Source organism: Platichthys flesus, chromosome 14 (assembly GCF_949316205.1).
Source record: "Platichthys flesus chromosome 14, fPlaFle2.1, whole genome shotgun sequence".
In the NCBI taxonomy this organism is placed as follows: domain Eukaryota; kingdom Metazoa; phylum Chordata; class Actinopteri; order Pleuronectiformes; family Pleuronectidae; genus Platichthys; species Platichthys flesus.
The window spans coordinates 20,645,690-20,668,211 of record NC_084958.1 but is presented as its reverse complement, the minus strand read 5'-3'; the positions used below and the strand labels follow the sequence as shown (position 1 = coordinate 20,668,211).

Below are 22,522 nucleotides of genomic sequence, written 5' to 3'. Positions count from 1 at the left end.
CTGCCAAGTCGATGTTCTTGTAAATTACTTTTGGTAAAAACTTTATGTCTCAGTTTCGTTCCAGCGCTAAACACCACCTCCTGTCAGGAGGCTTACCTGACAAACCAAACTCAGGGCAAAAGATGACACACAATAGAAACGTCAAAACTAGGATGTAAACATTGAAAGCTTTATATAAAACAGTATATATAGTTTATACAGAATGTCTTGTATTTGAGATTATACTGCAGCAAAGATTATGTCAAAGATTAACAAAAGATAGTTTCACTAAAGGTGAAACAACCTCCTACGCTCATAAAAAAAACGATAAAGTTTTAAATATATGCAAATATTCAAAATACTCTCGAATAAAAGTGACACATTAATGAAGTCCCTCCAGTCAAATTCATATTATGTAAATGTTAAATTGTGCACCACACTTTCTACAACTCCGCCTTTTATTTTGAAAACAATCCTCTTCCCAGACGAACCGAGGTGACACCTGCGCATGCGCAGCCGCAGCACACGTTGTTATCGACGTGAAAGTTTGTGAAGACGCAGATAATCGTGACTGCGCAGCTTGCTTCCAGTGAAAAACAGCCACAGTGTTTCTCCTGCGTGTGTCCGCGGGGAACGTGTGTGCACTGTCGCCGCAACAGAGAGACACGTGTCACACAGGAAACAGCTGCAGTTTGAGGGAAGCTAACAGGCGAGCTAACAGGCTAACTGAGCAGCAGCATGGCAGCGGTGCTGGAACTCATCGTCGGGAGCTACGAGCAGGTCGTCCTCGGTTACCGGGTGGCAACCGACGACGAGGTAAGCTGCGGTCTGTTGTTGTGTGTAATTGTGCAGTTGTGCAGTTGTGTGACTGATCTTCGACGTGTTTCCTGTTCTCTGGCTCTTTACTAACTGAAATGGTCACTTGAGGTTGATGCTGCTCAGCTTTTCACCTCGATGTTTAATAAGTAGATTCTCCACAGGCAGATGATGGGTTTTCATGCATGAAGCAATGAAAACTCCCGTTCAGTCATTTCCTCCTCGTTTCAGCATCTAAGCCGTTATTCGTCTGGATGTTTGGTTTCTGCAGGAGTGGACGGCTGAGGCAAACTTCACACATCACGCCCACACCGCGTCCATATCGGCTCTGGCGGCCAGCGAGCGGTTCGTCGTGACGGGAAGCAAAGATGAGACCATCCAGCTGTACGACATGAAGAAGAAGACGGAGCACGGCGCCCTGCTGCATCACGACGGTGAGAATCCCAGCAACAGACATTTTAAAGGCTTCACCCTTCTGAAAACATCTGGCTCACCCTCCCCTGTACATAGGCTCCATCACCTGCCTGGAGTTCTACGGGACGTCCCATCTGCTGAGCGGAGGAGAGGATGGACTCCTGTGTGTGTGGGGCACGAAGAAGTGGGAGTGCCTCAAGTCCATCCACGCTCACAAGTAAGTGGTGTTTTTGAGTGTGTGTGTATTGCGGTTGTGTTTCTGTTGTGATGCACAGGAAGTCTCAAATTATTCATCCTCTTGTTTTTTTCTGCAGAGGTCAGGTGACATCGCTGTCCGTCCATCCGTCTGGGAAACTCGCACTGACAGTCGGGACCGATAAGACACTCAGGTAAATTCCACGGCTCTGCTTTAGCAGGTGTTTCACCTAACAGAGATAAATCACAAGTGAATGTTACACTTTTTTGTTCTAATCTTTTTAGAACCTGGAATCTGACTAATGGAAGATCGGCCTTCATCAAAAACATAAAACAGAGTAAGTTTCATTGTGTGTTTTAATGAACAGATATATCTGTAAGTTTAAATTGATCCTGGACTCATTTGTTATTTCTGTTCACCCTTATCAGCTGCACACATTGTCAGGTGGTCCCCAGATGGAGATAAATATGTGGTGGTTGTAGATGATGAGGTCAACATCTACGACCTGGAGACGGCGTCTGTGACGGGAACAATCAAGAACCCCAAAAGAATCTCGTCTGTTAAGTTCTTAAATGTAAGTTCTGTGACTTACTCTGAATACTTACACAAACTCTGGCTTCTCTTAGTGCAGTGATTCTCAGTGGGGCTCGGAGGCATAATAGGTGGAGTTGGCGACCGGCAGGGGGAAATGTGAGGCGGAACTAATATTATAGCCGAACCAATGTTTTAACGTCCACATCTCTTTAACGGCTGAGCAGTAAACAAATGGCTCTTTGCCGTAGTCAGGGGTCGGCCACCCGCGGCTCTGCAGCCCGGGGCTCAGAGACACACACGAGATCAGAGCTCGCTCACGTAAAGCAGCCGGACAAACAAGAGATGGTGTTAAAAAATCAATTGAAAAGAAAGTATGATGAAGCCTGTCTTGCTCTTGGGTTCACAGTCAATGGCTTAGCTAATGAGGAGAGACCAGTTTGGATTGAAAAATGAAACTCTATGAGACCCAACAAATTAAGAAGACTCTTAGAAACATTACACCACAGTCACATTCATACACATTCTTTTTGGTTGAGCTTTATCATCTTTTTAACAAAGTGATTATAATTGAATATATGTTTTCTCTGTTATTGAAAAAGTACAGACTGATTGAGGAATGTAGTGATAAATATCACCAAAAGTACTTCAATTAAGTTGAATTTAAGCAAAGTTGTTGCACTTTTCTTTGAAAAAAGCGAAAAGGTCGCAACAAGTTGTTTGAATTATTATTATTTTTTTTTTTTGCACATCAAAAAATTTCTGAAAGTAATGTGGATTTAATGTTCATGTGTAGGTTATGTAAATACACATGTTAAACTTGGCCCATTTAGTTGGGGCTGGGGAGAGGGTGGGGCATGACAAATATTCTAGACCCAAAGTGGGGCATGACAGAAAAAGTTTGAGAACCACTGTCTTAGTGATATAGAGACAGTGGTGGTTGTGATGATTGTTTTACGAGGCCTGGTATTCTAGATTCACAATATCCCACATACATGGATGTTGTATTGTGTTTGTTTTTCAGAACTCCCTCCTGGCCGTCGCAGGAGATGATGAGATTGTGAGGTTGTGTGAATTGGAAAAACTGAAATGCGTTTGTGAGTTCAAGGCTCATGAAACCAGGTAATAACTTTTTAATTTAGTTATTTCAAAGTCTACCTCAATGTGTATGAAACGTTTACCTGCTGACACCAACTCTCCTTGTTGCGACCTCAGGGTGAAAGCAGTGGACAGTTTTATGATGGAGGATTACTGCGTGTTGGTGACGGCTTCCAATGACGGATTGATCAAGATGTGGAAGCTCCACCTTAAAGAGGCACGTCTGTGTTGTTGTCTGTAAACAGTTTGGGAGTAAAAGCTACTTACGTTTTATTTCAACCACATTTTTTAAACATTTACATTTGCAGCTAATGTGTGTTTAAAAAAAAATGTAGAGTTAATTCATCCCAATCTCAACACTAAATGATATAACAAGCTTTCAATATACACAATTCTGCGAAACAAAGAATATTAAAATGACACAGTTACCTGCTGAGCTGCCGATCATCCATTGACCAACCGCTGTCGTCCCACAGGAGCTTGAACCTCCCACGCTCCTCGTGGAAGTGAACACCTCGGCCCGGCTGACGTGCCTCGCCGTGTGGAAACCTTCATCGGTGCAGCCGCCCGCTGAGGAACCAGCAGCTGCGTCGTCGACCTCCGAAGGTGACGACCGGACGTTCATCTCACAGGATCATTGTGTTGTTAAAGAGAAACCAGACACGAGCTGGGACAGGGAGTTTTTGTGTTGAAGGGGGTGAAATGAGAACTTCATGATCTCAACCTTTACACTCACCTGAGCTTGTCTCCACTCAGCAGTCCGTATTTACAGTCAATGCAGCTTGAGGTTGAATATATGAATATTTACAGTGTACACAAGAAAACAAGCTCCCAACAAGTAATTTTCTAGAACATGGATTCATGTTAAATTCTCTTCCACTAAATAACTACAATGCCTCTATATTTCACGTCCTGGTTCTGTCTGTGTCTCGTTAACACTCATCATCTGCCTCCCTCTGTCCACAGAACTCGCTCGAGAGCTTTCAAAGACCAAGAGAGTTCGAATTGCAACGGAAGTAGTCGTTCTGGAAGACGAGAGCAAACCCAGAAAGAAGAAGAAAAAGGACGTTGGAAAATGAAACTAGCAGCAATAAAAAAAAACATCTTTCGAAAATGTGAATGCGCTATTTTATATATTTGAACTATTTTCTTTGTTGAACATGCTGATACCTGTAATGGACACTGGGAGGTGCTACACACCATGTTTGGAAGCTTGCAAAATCTGACTGTGTCGTCCTGACTAGTCTCACTAAGAGTTTATTTATTTATATCAGAAGACTCACTAACCCACATACACTGCTCAAAAAAATGAAAGGAACACTTTCAAAACACATCAGATCTCATTGTGAAAAAAAAGTATGTTGGATATTTATACTGATATGGACAGTTTAATGTCCTAGGAACAAAAGGATGCCACATCTTTGATGGAAATAAAAGTTTTCAGCCTACAGAGGGCTACATTTTATAGACACTCCGAAAATCATAGTGAAAAAGTGATGTGGCAGGCTTGTCCATTTTGCCAAATTTAAATTTCTGCAACTCAAAATGCTTCTCTATATCTTGTGTGGCCCCCACGTGCTAGTATGCATGCTTGACAACGTCGCGACATGCTCCTAATGAGACAACGGATGGTGTCTTGTGGGATGTCCTCCCAGATCTGTCTAAGGGCATCAGTGAGCTCCTGTAAAGTCTGAGGAGCAACCTGGCGGCGTCTGCTGGACTGACACATAATGTCCCAGAGGTGTTCTATCGGGTTTAGGTCAGGCGATCGTGAGGGCCATTCAATTGCATCAATTTCTTCATCCTCCAGGTACTGCCTGCATACCCTTGCCACATGAGGCCGGGCATTATCGTGCATCAGGAGGAACCCAGGACCTACTGCACCAGCGTAGGGTCTGACCATGGATTCAAGGATTTCATCCCGATACCTAATGGCAGTAAGACTGCCGTTCTCTAGCCTGTAGAGGTCTGTGCGTCCCTTCATGGATATGCCTCCCCAGACCATCACTGATCCCACCACCAAACCGGTCATGCTGAACGATGTTGCAGGCAGCATAGCATTCTCCTTGGCTTCTCCAGACCCTTTCACGTCTATCACAGGTGCTCAGGGTGAACCTGCTCTCATCTGTGAAAAGCACAGAGCGCCAGTGGCGAACATGCCAATTCTGGTGTTCTATAGCAAATGCCAATCAAGCTCCACGGTGCTGGGCAGTGAGCACAGGGCACACTACAGGACGTCGCCCCTGAGGCCACCCTGAGACATTCACACCAGTGGCCTGCTGGAGGTCATTTTGTAGGGCTTGGGCAGTGCTCAACCTGTTCCTCCTTGCACAAAGCAGTAGATATCGGTCCTGCTGATGGGTTGAGGACCTTCTACGGCCCTGTCCAGCTCTCCTAGAGTAACTTCTTGTCTCCTGGAATCTCCTCCATGTTCTGGAGATTATGCTGGGAGACACATCAAATCTCCTTGCAACGTCACGTATGAATGTGCCATCCTGGAGGTAGCGATAATGACTCTAGCTAAAGCCAACACTAATGGAAAACCAGTCGAAGTGATCAAGAGGGAGAAACTTGAAATGGCCTACACATGCAAAACCACTCCTGTTTTGGGGGTCGTCTCATTGTTGCCCCTCTAGTGCACCTGTTGTTAATTCCATCAACACCAATGCAGCTGAAACTGATTAATAACCCCCTCTGCTACTTAACTGACCAGATAATTCTCAAAAAAGTGCAATTGAATTCATGCCATACCCTGATAAAAAAGTGTTCCTTTCATTTTTTTGAGCTGGTATAAGGTTTTCTTGAGTGTCCCCAAGTTAAGCGCAGAAACTTGTCTGTGTTTGCTCAGGTTCACTTGCAGATTCTAACTCGTCTGTCGTTCTTTTCAGAATCAGTTCTGGTTCCTTTCCAGGTTAATTCAATTAAAAAACAATTAAACATTAAAATTACAATTTCTAAAATTTCTAGAACTGCAAAGCAGCACTGAACAGGTCCGAACACATGCATTTTGAAGAGTGGCCTGTGTTTTGCTCATGCCTCTCACGCTTCACTTCCTGCATCCGTCAAGTGATGTCGATCCTTGCCTGCTAATTGCTCATTAGATTAAATATGTTCGTTTTGAATCACTGCCCTTTGATCTGTTGTTTTATATAGAACTGTGATCTACTGAGTATCACACAGATTGACCAACGGACCCAAACCATCCCAGTATTAGCACATACAAATAATTATCTTAAATGTTATAGATTGGGGACATCACAGCTGTCTCTGAATTTGTGTTCTTTTCTTTGGTGCCACTGATAGTCCTTGTTGATCCCTGTGTTGCTTTGTTTAAATAAATACTTTCTTTGCCTTATATCGTGTCATGGTTTCTGTGTGACTGCACCCTCACTTCCCCAGACCTGTTGCATTTCTGATACGTCCTACCCCGAGCCACCAGTGGGCGTAACAGAAACACATTCAATACATAAAGGAGAACACACACTGTCATTGAATCTCACGAACCAAGACACCATTGTCTTAAAACAAACACATTTAATCATATTAACTAATTAAGAACACAGATTCATACTGGGCAAGGACCACAATTTAAACTTTAAAATGATATGAAGGACTTTATGAAAATAGATAAATTAAGTACAAATCAGTAGAAACAAGATTTATAAACACTAATTTGAATGAGTAATATTTTCTAGGGACATAAAAACTGTTAATAGTCTACTTAAAGGACCCGTCGCTTGCCCATTTTACAACAGTCAATATGGTTCCTAGAGGTCTTAATGAAATGTAAGGATGATAATGAAAGGATAATTTAAAACAACACCCTATTTTACCCTGTCTAAAACAGCCCTCCTCAGATTGACCTGTTTTGAGTGCCCCCCCCTTCATGAGATACAAGCACCCAGATTTTTACCTATCAATTACCTCTGTAGAAATATGGCTAGTGGAGACGAAGAGGACAATCTTTCAACCTCATCGTTTTGAACCAGAGTCAGGTGGGCCGAAGCCTGGCTGCAAGAGCCCCAGCGCCGCACCGCAGTGGGAGCTGGAGCTGGCGCAGCAGCATCCTCCTTCCACACTGCTGAGTCAACGTTTAGAGGTGTCCCGGGGGTCTCCGCCTCGACGATCGGCATGTTTATGCGGCCACTTAGATTGTCTGACGGGTAGCAGCAAGCTAACGCGCTCCAGCGTCTCCCCTAGCTAGCCGGGGAGCCGGGCCGTCTCTCTCCAGAGCCGGTGAGATGATGGTGGGGAATGGTCCAAGGCCATGTAGCGAGGCTCCCTACATGGGCATGGTTGGAAAATTACGTACATTCGGTCGTAACCCTGTCTCGTTTCTGACATAGAGGAACCACAAAAAATCACAGGAGTTGTTTTTTTCCAGAGTTTTTGGGACGTAGAAATGCCAGATACCCAAATTAACGTGTAGAAGCACTTGAAAAGGGGAATTTTCATAATATGTCCCCTTTAAAACTGTGAACTATGAATATGTATAATATGAATATTTGCTCATAGCTCCTAATAAATATTGTGTTGCAAAGGTTGCATTTGAATCACTTCTTGCCTTAATGAATCCTCATGTCTTTTACAGTAGGACCGGATCTTAAATCTTTTACCACACTCTGATCAACTAAACAATTTCTCTCCTGTATGACTTCTCATATGTCTATTTAGATGGACCCTTTGGTTAAATCGTTTACCACACTCAGGGCAACTAAACGGTTTCTTTCCTGTATGACTGATCATATGTGTACTTAGACTGCTCCCATAGCTATATCTTTTACCACACTCAGAGCAACTAAACGGTTTCTCTCCTGTATGAATTCTCATATGTGTATTTAGATTGGCCCTTTGGGTATATCTTTTACCACACTCAGGGCAACTAAACGGTTTCTTTCCTGTATGATTCATCATATGTTTATTTAAACTGCACTTACGGCTAAATCTTTTATCACACTCAGAGCAACTAAATGGTTTTTCTCCTGTATGACGCATCATGTGTGTATTTAAACCGCACTTATGGCTAAATCCTTTACTACACTCAGGGCAACTAAACGGTTTCTCTCCTGTATGAATCCTCATATGTGTATTTAGATTGCCCCTTTGGGTATATCTTTTACCACACTCAGGGCAACTAAACGGTTTCTTTCCTGTATGATTCATCATATGTTTATTTAAACTGCACTTACGGCTAAATCTTTTATCACACTCAGAGCAACTAAATGGTTTTTCTCCTGTATGACGCATCATGTGTGTATTTAAACTGCACTTATGGCTAAATCTTTTACCACACTCAGAGCAGCTAAACGGTTTCTCTCCTGTATGAATCCTTATATGAGTATTTAGATGGCTCCTATGGTTAAATCTTTTACCACACTCAGAGCAACTAAACTGTTTTTTTTCTGTCTTACATCCCATATCACTTAGAGGCTGTTTGTTATTTCTTGTATTTAAATCAGTCTGAGTTTCCCTGGTCTCACTCCAATCATCCTCACTGACTTCAGTCTCAGAAGAATCTTCAGTCTTGTCCTCAGGACCTGGTCCTCCACAGTCCGCTCTGTTCTCCTTCGTCTCACTGGGATGAAGCTTTGACGATTTAAGTTTCTCTTCATCTTCTTCACACTTCACAGCGACAGGAGTCAATGTGAACTTGATATCAGCCTCCTCAAGTCCTTGAAGCTGCTGTCCACCCTGATTGGTCCATGGTTCCTCCTGTTCCTCTTTAATGTGGGGGAGCTCTGGGTCCTCTTTAATGTGGGGGGGCTCTAGGTCCTCCTGGTCCACAAGGGGGCTCCACTGCTGCTCATCAGAGGGAACTTCTTCTTTATTCACCATCAGGTGCTGGACGTCTGAAGGACACAATGAAACACGTTTATCATTTCAGAGCTTCCTGAAGTGTTTTGAAAAACTTGTGTTGTGTCGTTTAATGTCGGCTGTTGTGACTTTTGAACGATTACATTCAGGAAGTAGAGATGTTGAGGCTGTTTACAGTTGGTGTTACAACTAGGGATGGGCATAATCAATCGATGATCGATTAATTGAACATTAAGATTTTTGCTGATGATATTTTTTTTCATCGATAAAACGAATGCATGCTTTGTTGCGTAGTTTGAGTCTTGAAGGAATGCAATGGATTTCGCTACTTGGCAGCAATTACACATTCGCGTATTTCAAAAGTAAACATGAGGAGGTCACGGCGAAGTGTAGCGTGGGATCATTTTGATTTAAAAAATGATTTTGTTCACTGCCAACACTGCGAAGCTGTGTCTAAGTACAACTCAAATGATGTACCACTTGAACAACGCATATCCGACCCTGGTTAGTGGCGGTGCATCCTGCTCTCGGTCTCAACCTAGCATCAACTCGGTGTTAGCACGGAGGAGCTACGATGCACAAGGAGGAGAGAAAATTACCAAACGGATCTGCAAGTTCATCGAGATGGATATGCAACCCTAAAGTATTGTTGAGGGTGAAGGTTTTCAGCAACTTATAAACTTACTGGAAACGAAAGAAAAAAAACGAGGGTCGGTTGTGTTTATGAGCACCGGCTTCTAGCTGTCGGCTCCGCTGCTTAAGACTACAGCAGCGCAGATTTTCTAGTGTAACCATTGAACGGATCCTGTTTAACTGCCACAATAGTTGTTCATCTTGTAGTAAAGCTCTCAATGAGGAAACACACTGGGCTTAGTTTTTTCTCACTGCATTTTAATAAAGGCTATAAATAGTGAATTTTAATATAAAACATTGATGATTAATCGAAAATCGACGATGCCCATCCGTCGTTATGACGAAGCTTGTAAAGGAAACAGCATCAAACAAAGGGTTTCTGGTGAAAAAGTTTTTCATTTTGAGGCCAAATAAACCAATTAGGTCACTAACCGAGGAGAACAGGGTGAGGGGAGGTTGGGTAGAGTTCAGTAAAGATGGCAAGATATTCACAGATTCAGACTTCCTGGATCAATAACTCTTCAGCAAAACGTTGTTAAAGCACAAACGCTGCATAATCCCCACCGTAGTATTGTAGACAACGGGCTACAGACCGGTTTCCTCAATATGAGTCATCCTCTGTGATGGACACATAACATTTGTGTCTATGTACAGCTTGCTGAGAAACATGTGCACAGGGACCGTCTACAAATAACACCGAAAAGACATATTACAAAAATATTCAATAACATCGCTCTTATACTGTATATTGTCACCAAAATCACCTCACAGGTCCAGGGAGTCCAGCTGATTATGCTACAGTACTAACTTTGGGAAAAAGTGATTTTGTATAATTTGGGGAAATATTCATTATGAAAACTATTCAATAACCTCAGCTTAACTCCTTTATATTCTCACCAAAATCATTACACAGGTCCAGCGTCCCCTGATGGCTAGGCTAAAGTAGAGTGCTACAGAAAGTGTAGCGTATTGAACCCAACTACACACCGAACACATAGGAGACCCTTGATGGTTTTGCGAAACAACAGAAAATCTCCCAATTTTGTTGAATTTTATTCAGAATCTCTTTAGTTGAGAATATACAGTATTACAGTGACCAGCCACCGAGCAGCCGGCTGTATTACAGTGAAGTTATTGATTATTTCCTATAATAAATATTTCCCAAAATTATTCAAAACACAATTTTTCTTTACTTTTTTATAAAAGTAATGAAATAGATAAACTTAATATTAATATGCATTCAAATGTATACTAAATAAATAAATAGTCCACATTAATGTTGCCCTCATTAATTCTTAATAATATGGATAAATATGAAATAAATAAATATAACTATGTATTGTAAATATATAAATAGTCAATTAAATTATTAAATAAGTGAAACTGGTTCAAATCCATACATGTTATTAACTTAAAGTCAGTTTAAACCCATGTAAACAATTTAATGGAGAAATAGTTCAAAGTTTGGTGACTAAAAAGTGACCCTTTCCCTTTAAGGGCGCTTTCCCCTTTAAGAGAATTGGTCCTGCACAGGTGAGGGTAACGAGAAAGATTAGAAAAGGCAAAATAGGGGGGAAGACACAAGACCACGAGAGGAGAAAGAAATAGAAAAGAGAAGAAGAAGTTTGACTGCTGAAATCAAGTGTAAAAAGATATGTGAAGACCTGAAAGGAATGCAAAAAGTTTGTTTGAAAGTGCATTGCATACTTGAAGAGGTTCTGTGATCAGGCAAACATGCGAGGAGACACCTGTGTGTGTGTGTGTTGGAGCAGCAGACAAGCAGCACGGACAAGATGGCGAGCTAGGAAGATCGGCAGAGTCCGTTTTTAAAGGGCTGAATCGAACATCCCCTGAACTGGCCTGGGCTTCTGCCACTGCCCGGATCGGACGTTGGATACTCACTGCCAGAGTGGTAGGAGTATCAGTATTTTCTTTATATTTATGAATTGAACTGAATGGACTTCAGGCGGAACTTTATTAGTTATTTTTGAAAAAACAATCACAACGAACTAACAAGAGAAAAAGGGAAGAAGAGTGAGCTCCACTCATCCAAACCCATTTATAATATATTTTTTTAATTGTCTTTTTTTCTAAATGTCTTTAGTAAAGTGCCGGCTTAAATTTAAAGTACCTGGTCTCTGGCTTATTTTGTATGCTTTCACCCCAACCCTTAGAACCTAGGACTAGTCCAGTATTTTGTGTATAAGAGGTAAATGCTACAATATACAGTATTAGAGAGATGTTATTAAATATTTTTGTGCTATCTTCTTGGCACACTTTTCGGTGTGGCACTTTGTAGACGGTCCCTGCGCACTCTCGGCAAGCTGTACATAGACACCAATGTTATGTGTCCATCACGGAGGACGACTCGTATTGATGAAAACTGGCCTGTAGCCTGTTGTCCACATTACTACGTGGGGATTAAGCAGCGTGTCCAATCTTTCTGTTTCAGACATGATCAACACAGCAGCAGGTTTTTTGAACAGACTCGTTCACAACAACATCAAATCCTCCTCATTATTCAGGTGAGAGGAGGAGCAGGCGGGTGAAAGCAGGCAGAGACAGGAAGTGACGTGATAACTCTGCTGCACGGGCTGATGCTAGCTAACGCTAGCATGTGAACGGTTCCTCTAGGGACTGACCTGCTCTGTGCAGCCGGACTACGGGCTGCATCGCGGCATCGAGCAGCCTCCCTCGGCGGCAGATCTCCCGCTTGGACCGCTCCACTCGATCCTCGTACTCTAACAAGATTTCCTCAAGCCCCGCGAGGATCTGTTCCCCCGCCGCCGCGAGCCGCTCAGTGAGCATCGCTCTCAGCTCCGGGACTTGATCCTTTCCTCCTCCTTTCTCCACCTGCAGCAGGAAGTCTTCAGCGGCAGCGCTGATCCGCTCATGCACCGACACCCGCAGCAGCTGCATGGCGGACATGTTCCCCCTCTCCTCACACTGGGTCTCTGAGGGGACAAAGACAGACAGCGAGAGGAAACAGAGACTCCGAGCTCCGAGTCAGCAGCGACCCCTGTTGAACTGGAGGACGAAGAGGAACCAAGAGTACTAATACTGCACAGAAGAAATACTCTCTTACAAGTACTAGAGTACAAGCAACGAAATAAACTTAACCAATGGTCGAAGAAGTATTCAGATCATTCATTGAGGTAAAAGTACTAAGACAGTAAAGTAATATTCCATTACACGTAAAAAGTACTAAGACAGTGAAGTAGAAATATTCAACAATTAAAGTAAACAAACTCTGACAGTAAAACCAAAAATAAACAACATTTTCTAGGACTAAGAAGCAGCACTGACCGGGCCAGAGGACATGCATTTTGAAACGTTGCATGTGTTTCATTTTCACACTGATCAGTAGGTGGCGATATGAACCTGAGGAAATATTGACTCATAGAGCTGTTCAGGCTTGGTCGCTGATCATGAGACAGAAGTTTGTGATAGGACAACGCACAGTGGAGTTATGACAACATCGTCTCCTTGTCAAAGGATGAACCTTCGCCGTATCTCAATGTTTACATGGTTTGAGGAAATGTCTCAATTCTGAGAGAGAGACGTCACCTTTGCAAGACATAAAGATTCCTGTGATCTTTGATCACTGACACTCACTGCAGGAGTGGAATTGTTTGTTGAGGGGGGCGCCCGTGAAATAAAATCCTTACAATATATGGCCTCCCACTGTCTCTTACTGTACGGTGCTCGGGCCCTGATAAATAATAATAATCAGGCGTTGAATTATTGATAAAAAGCAGGAGAAATAAATAAACAGTGAACATTTGTTTCACACTATTTAATCTATTTTCCCTTATTGGTGTTTATCAATGTTCAATTCCCCCCAGTCTTTAAAAGAAAGAGGAAAAAGTTAAAGACAAATGAATGTGTTATCAGTCGACTAAGTTCTTTCTTGTTCTTATATTGATAAAGCTCTTGATTAAAAATGGTTTGAGTGTGTCCATCTCCATCTCCAAATAAAAAACAAGTTGAATGAAGAATATAACATTTAATCATCTGAACCAATACTTGTTGTGTGCATATGTGTTTTATGTAAAACCTTCTCTGGCTCAATGTTAGAGCAAACTTTTATTTTGAAATTCTTCAGCAAGACTCCGGAAGAAGTCCGGTAGAGGCGTTCGAACGAGATCTGATTCTTCTTCCATGTCAGATTCTGGTCCTAGTTGTGGTCATGGCTCTGGACTGGATTGGGTTCAGTTATGCTGTTCTGGTGTCAGTGGGGGGAGTTATTGGTTTTGTGAAAGCAGGTAAGAGAGACACACTGAGAGTTACATGAATAACTTCACTTTAAATAACTTGTATTCATAAACTGAACATAGTAAAATGGCGGTGGAATATTTAGCAGAGCAGCTAAATTAAATGTCAGTGTTCCTAATAAACTGGCCAATGTGTGTTCAATGTAGAAAATCCGATTCCAAAGTAAAAGCTGCTCATAAAAAGAAAGTGAATCGATTTATTTCAAAATAAAAGCTAGCCTGGTTGTGTGTACTCCTCAGGCAGCGTCCCTTCCCTGGCCGCCGGGCTCCTGTTCGGTCTGTTGGCCGCGGTCGGTGCTTATCTGACATCTCAGAATCCGAAGAATGTGTGGCTGTCGCTGGGTGAGCTCGTGTAGTCTGTTGATCTGTGTCAGTGCGAGTTCACAAACACTAACACGCGTCTCCCTCCACTGATGAAACACAGGCACCTCCGGAACTCTCACTGTGGTGATGGGCCTGAGATTCATCAACTCCGGGAAGTTCATGCCAGCGGGTTTAATGACTTTATTCAGGTGAAACACCGTCATTACACATAATGATGATAGGTCATTAACTACATTCACAACATGAATATCAAAGACTTTAAATGTCTTGAACCAAGAAAGCCTCGAGGCCGTATCTTTTAATCTGGTACAAACATTCACAAGTGACAGATTGACTTCATTAGTCTGGAACTGCTCTGGTTGCTGGAGACACACAACCAAGAGGCGTTTATTCTACCTCAACCCTTATATAAATGTCATTATCAATTTTTTCAGCGGACTGATGCTGGTGAAGATCATAACTGGGATGTTGACGAGGCCACACAAATCCTGAAAATACTTAAATGTAGATTTTCTGTGTATAAAAAAAACATATATATTCCCTCTTTGAAGTGGTCTGTGAGAACAATTTAAGTTTTAACATAATTTTTCTGGAATAAATCATTTTTCTACAACAACCTTCCCATTTCAAAGTCTTATCTATTTTTGAAAATACACAGCAATTGTTGTAGTCCAAGTCTTTCTTGTAAAAATTCACTTTATCAAGATTATCTTTGCTCCCTTGTACACAAACCATCACAGCTAATTGTGTTTAAACCTGTTGTGTACTTTAAAAAGAAAATATACTGTATATCTGCACTTTTGCATTGATATAAAACACATTCTCTCACTACAAAAATAATTTCTTTGTCTATTATTTAAAGAAATACAGATATTCTAACATTCATTCACTTGTACAATACTGAATGATATTGAATAAAATGCCAAAATGGCTGTATGGTTAAAGTGCAGTGGGATTCACTGGTGCCACCGGTGGCCTCCATACTTGGTGGCCCAGTCGACTCGTCCGTGCACCGGCTGGATGTTCGGGCCCCGTGAGAAGTTTGTCTTCAATGTTGAGCCGCTGCTGGATCCGGAGATCTGAGGATTCACAGATCTGCTCCTCCACCGTTCATTCTCTGAAATGAAAAGTGATGTTTAGACGTGAAGCTGCTTCTCTTATGATCATAATGCAGATTTTTCTTTACCTTCATTTGACAGAGCCAGTTTATTTGAAGAGATCTTGTTCTTACACGTTTTGGTTTTGTAATCAGTTGAGGAGACATCGACTAAATTCACAAGGAAAAAATATAGAAAAGGTGAATTCAACAAAAATCCCTTCAGGTTTCCAAAAGGCATCAGACCAGGTTGATTGAAAGCGGACACTGGTTCCTTTCCACCTCCAGGGGGCGCTCTTTACATAGTATGTAGGAAGAGAAAGCTAAAAGGTTTTTTAAAAAGTGACATGAAAAATAGAATAAGAGAAAATTAACATATGACAATGATTCCAGACCAGAAATGAACCTGGAACGTTATGGTTACGTGGTGGAGTGGTCTGATTGATACCAAACTAGACCAGCTCTGTCTGACCCTGACTTGAAGTCTCTGTTGTGACTCACTTGCAGAGGCGCCTTCGATGGGCCCCAGCGTGTTGGTTCGGGTGTTGGTGTTGCTCGTGAACGAGTCTGGAAAATACAATCAAATCCTTCACTGATAGAGTCCTCAACTTCTGCCTGGTAGTTTTCAAAATACAACGTAGAGACATTTGTCACACTTGAAGGACAAAAACACTTATAAAACCCATTAAAACACAAACAGACTAATATTAATAACTTCTTTAAAAAATAAATATTGTTCAATCAATAGCGATGCATCACATTCAACAAGCTGATTTAGCTATTCTGTGTGTCAAATCTTAATTTGCAAAGTAACTGCTGACTAAAGCAGTCCGACTAATTGTACCATATTAAAACAGTAAAGTGGTTAAAGTAAGACAGATATAAATATCCAAAAGTGAATTTCAAGTTCTCCTAAAGTATCTCAGTTGTTGTCTACCACTTCCTCTTGCATTAGCAGGTGAATTTGAGTTATACCTTTCCAAAGATCCACTTCCTCCAGGTTCTTTTCCATCAGACACTGCTTAGCTGAGAGTTTAGGAAAAGCAGCGTCTAAAATCACATCACAGCAGAGAGAGAGAAGAGGAGAAGAGATGAACTCCGACCTCCACTGAGCAGAAGAGAAATTTCCCTCTAAAGCTTTTAATGTCGCAAATTAATAAAAAACATTGTGAAGCATTTCGTTTGAACCTTTACCAGGTGAGTCAAAAACCTCCTAAACAAACTACCAACAAAAATTATAAATGCACTTCATAGGTTAGAAGTTTTTAAAACCTTTATTAAGAGGGAGTTCCAGGCCCGGTCCTCTGGTTAAACACGAGTTGTCCCACAGGTTTCTACCTGAGGAATTGCATTTTGGATTGATGCCTGAAAAAGACAAGTCAGAATAAACTCTCTGTGCCTGATCCCACACTTAAACACCCCGTATCATATTTAGATTCAGCTCTGATGTGAAAAGTATGAAGTTATAAAGCTGTTTGTGAATTGTTTGCATTTTGAAACATGTTGGTGCAGAGGAATCTTTGAGTTCTCACCTGGCAAGTACCTGGACTGATGGAGGTAGTGCTGCTTGGCAGACGAGGCGGTGGAGTCCGTTCTCTTTAGCCCGATGCCGCTCGGTAACTTTACTTCCGTGTTGGTCTTTGACTCTGGAAATCTAGAAAAGAAAAAAGGTATTATATATGTATTTTGCCAAAAGTAATGATGACGACAACCTCTCAATAAAAAGATCTCTCACAGAAAGCCGTGTCCATTGAGGGTCCTGTCCTTCAGGGAGCTTATGGAGGTTTTTTTGGAGATGGAAACTCCAGCGTCTGTGTCGTCACCGTCATCCCAGCTGTCGACTGACTTGAACGATGTTTGACCCCAGCGTCTGCGTCCGGTCCTGACTCCAGACTCACTGTTCTCAGCTCCAGCAGCCGGCCCTCGATGCTGTAGAGGATTTGTGTGTAACCAAAGTTATAAAGTCAAAATCTGTGACTATTCTGCTGAGAAAATAAACTCTAAAAGTAGTTTCCCTCTCTCAAGATGTGTTTTCAAGTCGAGCTTCGATATAAACATATCCGGTGGGAAAACAATTCTAAAAGGCTCGAGAAATTCATTTTGACATTCAGAGACAGTACCTGAGTGTGCCAGCTTCCTGGTTGCTTGTTCTTCACCAGGCTGAGCGGCTGCTGCGGCCCCGCTGTAGGATCGGTGTTGTCCTGAGGAAGAGGGATCTCCTGTAGAGGCCGGTGTAGAGGTAGTCTTGAGGTCTGTAGCTCCACCCGGGTCTTCCTCTGCTCGCTGGGCTCCAGGTTCGTCTTACAGAGGGACAGAGGCTTTGGTTCTGTAGCCGTCTGGGAAATATTCGTCCGAGCCTTGTGCTGCTCTGAGAACTTTAAAGGAGCCCCAAGTGCCTGGCCGACATGGAAGTACGGGTACCTCAGAGCCTGGTGCACAAATAACACAAACCCAAGGAAAAGTTATATCTCCTCTTACATCTATTTGGTTAATGTTCAAGTTCAAGATGGAGATTTTCAAACAAGTTTGACATGTACCTGAGCAGCACTTGGTCTTTTCTCTGGATCCCACCGCAACATGTCTTTCATCAGCGTGATGGCCTCGGCGCTGGCGTTGGGGACCAGGGATCTGAGGCTGGTGGGGATACACTTAGGGAAGCGGAAGTTCATGGAGGAGGCTAGGTTGTAGCCCTCAGGCCAGTCCGCCTGTGGAGAGGAGAGACAATGAGGAGGACATGGTCAGTGAGGCTGCGTTCACGCCTCACATATGACTGAGGCTGCGGGGGCTCACCTTCCTCAGCGTTCCCAGCACCTGACAGATCTTGAAGACCTCGTCCACCTCGCTGTTGCCGGGGAACAGAGGCCTGAGGGTGTACAGCTCCGCCATGATGCAGCCCACCGCCCAGATGTCGATGGGGGAGCTGTAGGAGCTGGACTTGAGCAGAACCTCTGGGGCTCGATACCTGGAAGAACCACATGGAGGGAGGTTTATGGAGCATCTGCAGACATTTAACTCTAGTTCTTTGTCTAAGTTTAAATGCAGATGTTTTATTTCTCATTTCATACATTTCATAACTTTGTATCGCTTGGTTAACTGCATTTCAAGACAAGGATCATTAACTACATTTACTACATATATAACAGCACTTTGGATACTTTGGATAATCCAGATGTTTTATATAGAGCTATTCTAGCTGTTCTACTATGTAGAACTAAAGAACAACATAGATTTGTTTTTATTTGTAATTTGGTTGAACCAACTATTAAAAAACTAAAACACAAATATATAAAAACAATTTTACTCACTAAGTGAATGCATGAAATATTTTGTTATTCCTGTCATATGAGGGTGAACAATCCTAAACCAGATATTAAACTGTGTTGTCGTCAGGAAGATCAACATTGACATTGTGAGTATTGGAGGTAGCAGATTAATGCTATTATGTGGGATAAATAGAGGAAATCAGCTTAATGAGCCAAAGTAATGACAACATTGATTATCTACTGTCTGTCTGTGTTCCTCTCTGTCCCCTGAGTGGATTTACTGTACTTCTCCCTTGTCAGTATCAATTACGTCTCCCGGTTGTTTAAATCTTTAATCTTCTAGTCTAAGTGATTCTACTGCAGGAGTCACTGTGAGTCAGAAGTTTGAATCAGGTCAGACGTCCTCATCAGCTCAGATTTCATAGGATTTATATTTTAAATTATATTGTATAAACATAATATGGATACAAACACAATTTAAAAATCCTTCTCACCATCTCGTGGACACGTAATCAGTGTAAGGCGGCTGGGAGCGGATTTCCCTCGCCAGGCCAAAGTCTGCAATCTTGACCAGCTGTTGGCCCATGCAGAGCAAATTCTCCGGCTTCATATCACGATGGAAATATCCTGAAAAACCCAAGTTAGTCCAACAAAACTTCTATGACTAATGCAACCACTACGATTTATACTTCAACAGCTATAGATGTGTATCAGAGTTTTCTGAAACACAACTCAAGTTAAAACATCTCGGACCATATCTGATGATTTAACCAAACACAGAAAAGTCAAGGGTTTAAGGAAAAGAAAAGAGGAAGATAGGGGGGGGGGGGGGGGAGTCTCTTACCGTGTTTATGCACAAACGCTAAACCAGACAACACTTGGAACAGAATGTTCCTTATCTCATTTTCTGAAAACATCGTATCTTGTCTGGCAGCAGCAAAGAGGGAAATGAGAAGAGACGGAAAGAAGGAAAGAGAGGATAAAGAAAATATACACTGTGCAAACTTCATGCCTTATTGAAAAGAGAATATCATCAACACTCACATGCACTAAAAACACTGTTTATTCAAACATTCCTCTTCTCACAGGAGAAGTGACGCCTGATGTCTTATCAGCTGTCCAGCATTTATACATGTTTTAGGTTTAGACATGTTGTTTAGCTTTAGTCCATTACCTCTGTGCATGCAGCTGACAGCTTTATAACACAACACCTTAAAGAAGAGATGTTTTCACACGTCTGGACTGAGAGTCCTCGCTCAAGTCACCTACCATGTTTGTGAATAATGGACAGTCCCTGTAATATCTGAAATGTCATGTTTCTGACGACTGACTCAGGGAACAACTTGTTTCTGCAAAAACAACGACTGACACATTATGACTCAAGCCGACCCAAATAATTCTCACATTGCCGATGCTAATGAAACCCACACGGCAGGATTATATCACCAAAATAACTCACATGACTCAATTAATGCGTAAATGCACATTTAACATCTCCGACATGCTCTCACCGTTCTTTCATGAGCTGATAGAGGTTTTCTTTCATGTACTCGAAGACAAAGAAGAGGTGGTCATTCTCTCTGATGACTTCCTTCAGTTTCACCACGTTGGCGTGGTTCAGCTTCTTCAGAGACTCAAAACACAAAGTATTTATGAAACACGTTAAATTTCATAGAGACATTAAAAAAGAATTACAAGGGATAATTCCAAAAATAAAATGTATCATGTCTATGATAACAATGAATCTTACCTTCACTTCTCTCAGATTCAAACACTCGTCCCAGGAATAAAACTTCCTCTTCATCCTGTTGAGAAAAAGAAAATATCCTCATCATGCTATTTCTAATACTTTGGGTCTTCACTATATGATCTAAACTCTAGTGGTAACTTGTCCTGGTTTAGAGACTAGTTTCTTCAGTTGTCAGTATTTGAAAAGTGTTTGTGTGTTTATGCTCATATTAATTAAAATATACAATCCATCACAATACAGTGAATATAAATACAAAGTATCATCCTAAATAAACTAACTTTGCAGCCTTGTTTTCACCAAACCTTCCCGACACTCTAAAAGCAACACAGAGCACTTTCACTCAACTCACTGTCACCGCCGGTATCAGTTTACACTATAACCTTACATTTACAAACAGTGCCTGGTGGAGCCTCGTAAAACATTCATTATTAATTTCTCGTCGAAGACAGATTCGTGAACAGCTCAACGTTGCAAATACTTCTTATGGACAAGATAGAAACAGAACTACAAGAACCTGCATGAGTTGATTTTCAAAATAATATAAATAGTTTGTTCCCTGTTAACGAGATGCAAACAAAGACAAAGCCTTGATGATCTTCTCTTTTCTACATGTGAGGATTGCAACATGTCTCCGCCTCTGAGCACCTTGCAGCAGCCGCTCAGGGTTTTGATCAGCTCACCACTGGGACACAAAACATCCCAGTGTGTCTCTGCCATATCCGTCGGGGGCCAGACTTGCCTCTTAATTGCCACCAGCTCCCCGGTGTCGTTGTTCCTTCCCAGGAGCACGCTGCCGTACGTGCCGTCCCCCAGCTGCTTCAGAGTGGTGTAGCGGTTCATGGTCCACAAGGAGCCCTGCCTCTCCTGCACCGAGGAGCCTTGACCGTCCCACACCGGCCAACAGTCGGTCATTGTGAGCCCGGCAGCATCCCGCCACAGATGAACCACTTATCTGCCCTCTGCTGTGCTGTCTCCTCCTGCCACTGCAAACTCACTCAAAGGCCTTGAAGAACACGAGCATGCATCCCCCGGCCTTCCTCCTCCGGCCTTCCCTCTGCAGAAGATGCTGATGTCTACCTGGCGAGGGAGAGAGTGGAAAGGTGAAGCTGAGACAATCCTGCCTGTTGCACGGTGTCCCACCCGCCCTGAGCTGTAAGCTAAGCCCTCATGGACAGAGGAAGGGCGCTGTTCTGTCGAAGGGGAAGTGGATTAAAGTTGACATGAGCTGAAGAATGTGTGCCAGGAAGCAGAGGAGAAGCTGCAGGGTGAGTGAGAGAACCGGAGCGTGCAGCAGCTTCTGGGTTTTGAAACCGAGACTTTTCATGAATTTGATTCAGGAACAGAGGGTTTACCTGGTTTGTTCCAACACCGGTCACATAAAAGTGAGACAGTGATGCTAAAAGGTGTTAGAACTATTTAAACTTATCTTTACTCAAGTGTCTTTGAGCTACACTATCAATTAATACACTAAACTCTTTCTTAATCTAAGCCCGATTGTTTTATAGTGTTAAAGCTTCCAGTTTAGAACTATACAATTATTTAGAAAATACAATATTGAAAGACATCCCATGATATCTTCTTTCTTTTGTTTCTGTACTCTTTTTGCACTTTAAAACACAGAACCAGGTTCTCTTGACCAACATATTCTTCTATCCAAGTTATCAACTCCTTTTCCTTTAACCCACATTTTGCAACGGACAGGAGAGGAAAGTACACCTTGGCTAGACTTGAAGTAATTAGGGCCAGTGTACTTAGAACTGACGTAAGACTTCGGGTCAGATGAGGCAAACTATCACAAGTGTAGACACTTAGTAGGAATGACATTGCTTTTTCAAAAGCGGGGGACCAGACCGGTGGTTTCATATTTCATTAAAGGGAACAGCTTGAGGTTGTAAGAAATCTTGGGCTTTAACAAACTATAAATGAAACTACTATCAATCAATGTGGAAAATACTGAAAAATATCCAAGGCAGGTTCTGAGACTCCAAAATGTCACCATCAAGCAGATTGTTTTGTCAAAGCAGTTGTAGACATATTCAACATATTATCATGGAAATTAAAGGAAACCAGTAAATACAGACATTAGAAGTTGAAGTGCAGATGCTTGGTAGCTCTTTTGCAAAGGTCAGAGGTCACACAGTCAGACACTGAATAAAAAAGGGTAAGGGTCAGGTATATTAAATGAGCCAAGTATTCTGAATTCCCCTCTCGCTCCTTGTGCCCTTTATAAAATGTGTTTATTCCCGTATGCATACCTATAATTATCTATAGTTCGTTGTTATTATTAGTTATTTTTCAGAATTATTTGGATGTTGTCACTGTCGTATTCATGTT

General features: G+C 42.1%; 4 protein-coding genes and 1 long non-coding RNA gene across 6 annotated transcripts; 2 read left to right on the top strand and 3 right to left on the bottom strand.

Annotated features, from left to right (window-relative positions):
* The first annotated feature begins 475 nt into the window (after window positions 1–475).
* On the top strand, window positions 476–4,154 carry pak1ip1 (PAK1 interacting protein 1). Its single transcript, XM_062403842.1, has 10 exons — window positions 476–795; window positions 1,067–1,229; window positions 1,306–1,426; window positions 1,524–1,598; window positions 1,690–1,742; window positions 1,834–1,979; window positions 2,961–3,058; window positions 3,152–3,251; window positions 3,511–3,640; window positions 4,001–4,154. Exons 1-10 carry the CDS (start codon window positions 718–720, stop codon window positions 4,111–4,113), a joined length of 1,077 nt encoding a protein of 358 aa, XP_062259826.1. The 5' UTR covers window positions 476–717; the 3' UTR covers window positions 4,114–4,154.
* On the bottom strand, window positions 1,474–3,602 carry LOC133968071 (uncharacterized). Its single transcript, XR_009924090.1, has 3 exons — window positions 3,464–3,602; window positions 3,118–3,269; window positions 1,474–1,634 (listed from the first exon to the last, which is right to left on the bottom strand). It is a non-coding gene; the product is annotated as an uncharacterized LOC133968071 (long non-coding RNA).
* Window positions 4,155–6,571: 2,417 nt separating the features above from the next.
* Window positions 6,572–12,445, bottom strand: LOC133968025 (gastrula zinc finger protein XlCGF28.1-like). 2 transcript variants are annotated; one of them, XM_062403825.1, is made up of 3 exons: window positions 12,124–12,445; window positions 8,534–8,883; window positions 6,572–7,316 (listed from the first exon to the last, which is right to left on the bottom strand). In XM_062403825.1, exons 1-3 carry the CDS (start codon window positions 12,407–12,409, stop codon window positions 7,209–7,211), a joined length of 744 nt encoding a protein of 247 aa, XP_062259809.1. In that variant the 5' UTR covers window positions 12,410–12,445; the 3' UTR covers window positions 6,572–7,208. The 2 variants fall into 2 exon arrangements, with proteins under 2 accessions (XP_062259809.1, XP_062259808.1); XM_062403824.1 differs by having other exon boundaries at window positions 6,572–8,883.
* A 1,141-nt stretch (window positions 12,446–13,586) lies between these two features.
* Window positions 13,587–14,697, top strand: LOC133968065 (transmembrane protein 14C-like). Its single transcript, XM_062403882.1, has 4 exons — window positions 13,587–13,746; window positions 13,996–14,097; window positions 14,180–14,267; window positions 14,514–14,697. The coding sequence occupies exons 1-4, from the start codon at window positions 13,671–13,673 to the stop codon at window positions 14,569–14,571; spliced, it is 324 nt and encodes a 107-aa protein (XP_062259866.1). The 5' UTR covers window positions 13,587–13,670; the 3' UTR covers window positions 14,572–14,697.
* Window positions 14,698–14,834: 137 nt separating this feature from the next.
* On the bottom strand, window positions 14,835–21,518 carry LOC133968014 (serine/threonine-protein kinase MAK-like). The gene is made up of 15 exons (XM_062403809.1): window positions 20,928–21,518; window positions 20,189–20,243; window positions 19,950–20,071; window positions 19,283–19,365; window positions 18,933–19,065; window positions 17,966–18,137; window positions 17,713–17,880; window positions 17,296–17,604; window positions 16,911–17,104; window positions 16,708–16,829; window positions 16,448–16,540; window positions 16,151–16,225; window positions 15,677–15,742; window positions 15,266–15,346; window positions 14,835–15,196 (listed from the first exon to the last, which is right to left on the bottom strand). Exons 1-15 carry the CDS (start codon window positions 21,098–21,100, stop codon window positions 15,036–15,038), a joined length of 2,007 nt encoding a protein of 668 aa, XP_062259793.1. The 5' UTR covers window positions 21,101–21,518; the 3' UTR covers window positions 14,835–15,035.
* Window positions 21,519–22,522: the final 1,004 nt, after the last annotated feature.

Bases quoted from the DNA above. Each gene is read 5' to 3' on its own strand.
- pak1ip1 (XM_062403842.1), top strand. From the start codon at position 718: ATGGCAGCGGTGCTGGAACTCATCGTCGGGAGCTACGAGCAGGTCGTC. The intron at 1,743-1,833 runs GTAAGTTTCATT...CACCCTTATCAG, and splicing joins CATCAAAAACATAAAACAGA to CTGCACACATTGTCAGGTGG. The intron at 1,980-2,960 runs GTAAGTTCTGTG...TTTGTTTTTCAG, and splicing joins CGTCTGTTAAGTTCTTAAAT to AACTCCCTCCTGGCCGTCGC.
- LOC133968025 (XM_062403824.1), bottom strand. From the start codon at position 12,409: ATGTCCGCCATGCAGCTGCTGCGGGTGTCGGTGCATGAGCGGATCAGC. The intron at 8,884-12,123 runs GTCAGTCCCTAG...TGTGTCCTTCAG, and splicing joins AGTCCGGCTGCACAGAGCAG to ACGTCCAGCACCTGATGGTG.
- LOC133968065 (XM_062403882.1), top strand. From the start codon at position 13,671: ATGGCTCTGGACTGGATTGGGTTCAGTTATGCTGTTCTGGTGTCAGTG. The intron at 13,747-13,995 runs GTAAGAGAGACA...TGTACTCCTCAG, and splicing joins TATTGGTTTTGTGAAAGCAG to GCAGCGTCCCTTCCCTGGCC. The intron at 14,098-14,179 runs GTGAGCTCGTGT...GATGAAACACAG, and splicing joins GAATGTGTGGCTGTCGCTGG to GCACCTCCGGAACTCTCACT.
- LOC133968014 (XM_062403809.1), bottom strand. From the start codon at position 21,100: ATGACCGACTGTTGGCCGGTGTGGGACGGTCAAGGCTCCTCGGTGCAG. The intron at 20,244-20,927 runs GCAAGTCTGGCC...TTTTCTCAACAG, and splicing joins GAGCTGGTGGCAATTAAGAG to GATGAAGAGGAAGTTTTATT. The intron at 15,347-15,676 runs GTGAGTCACAAC...TTGTGAATTTAG, and splicing joins CATCGAAGGCGCCTCTGCAA to TCGATGTCTCCTCAACTGAT.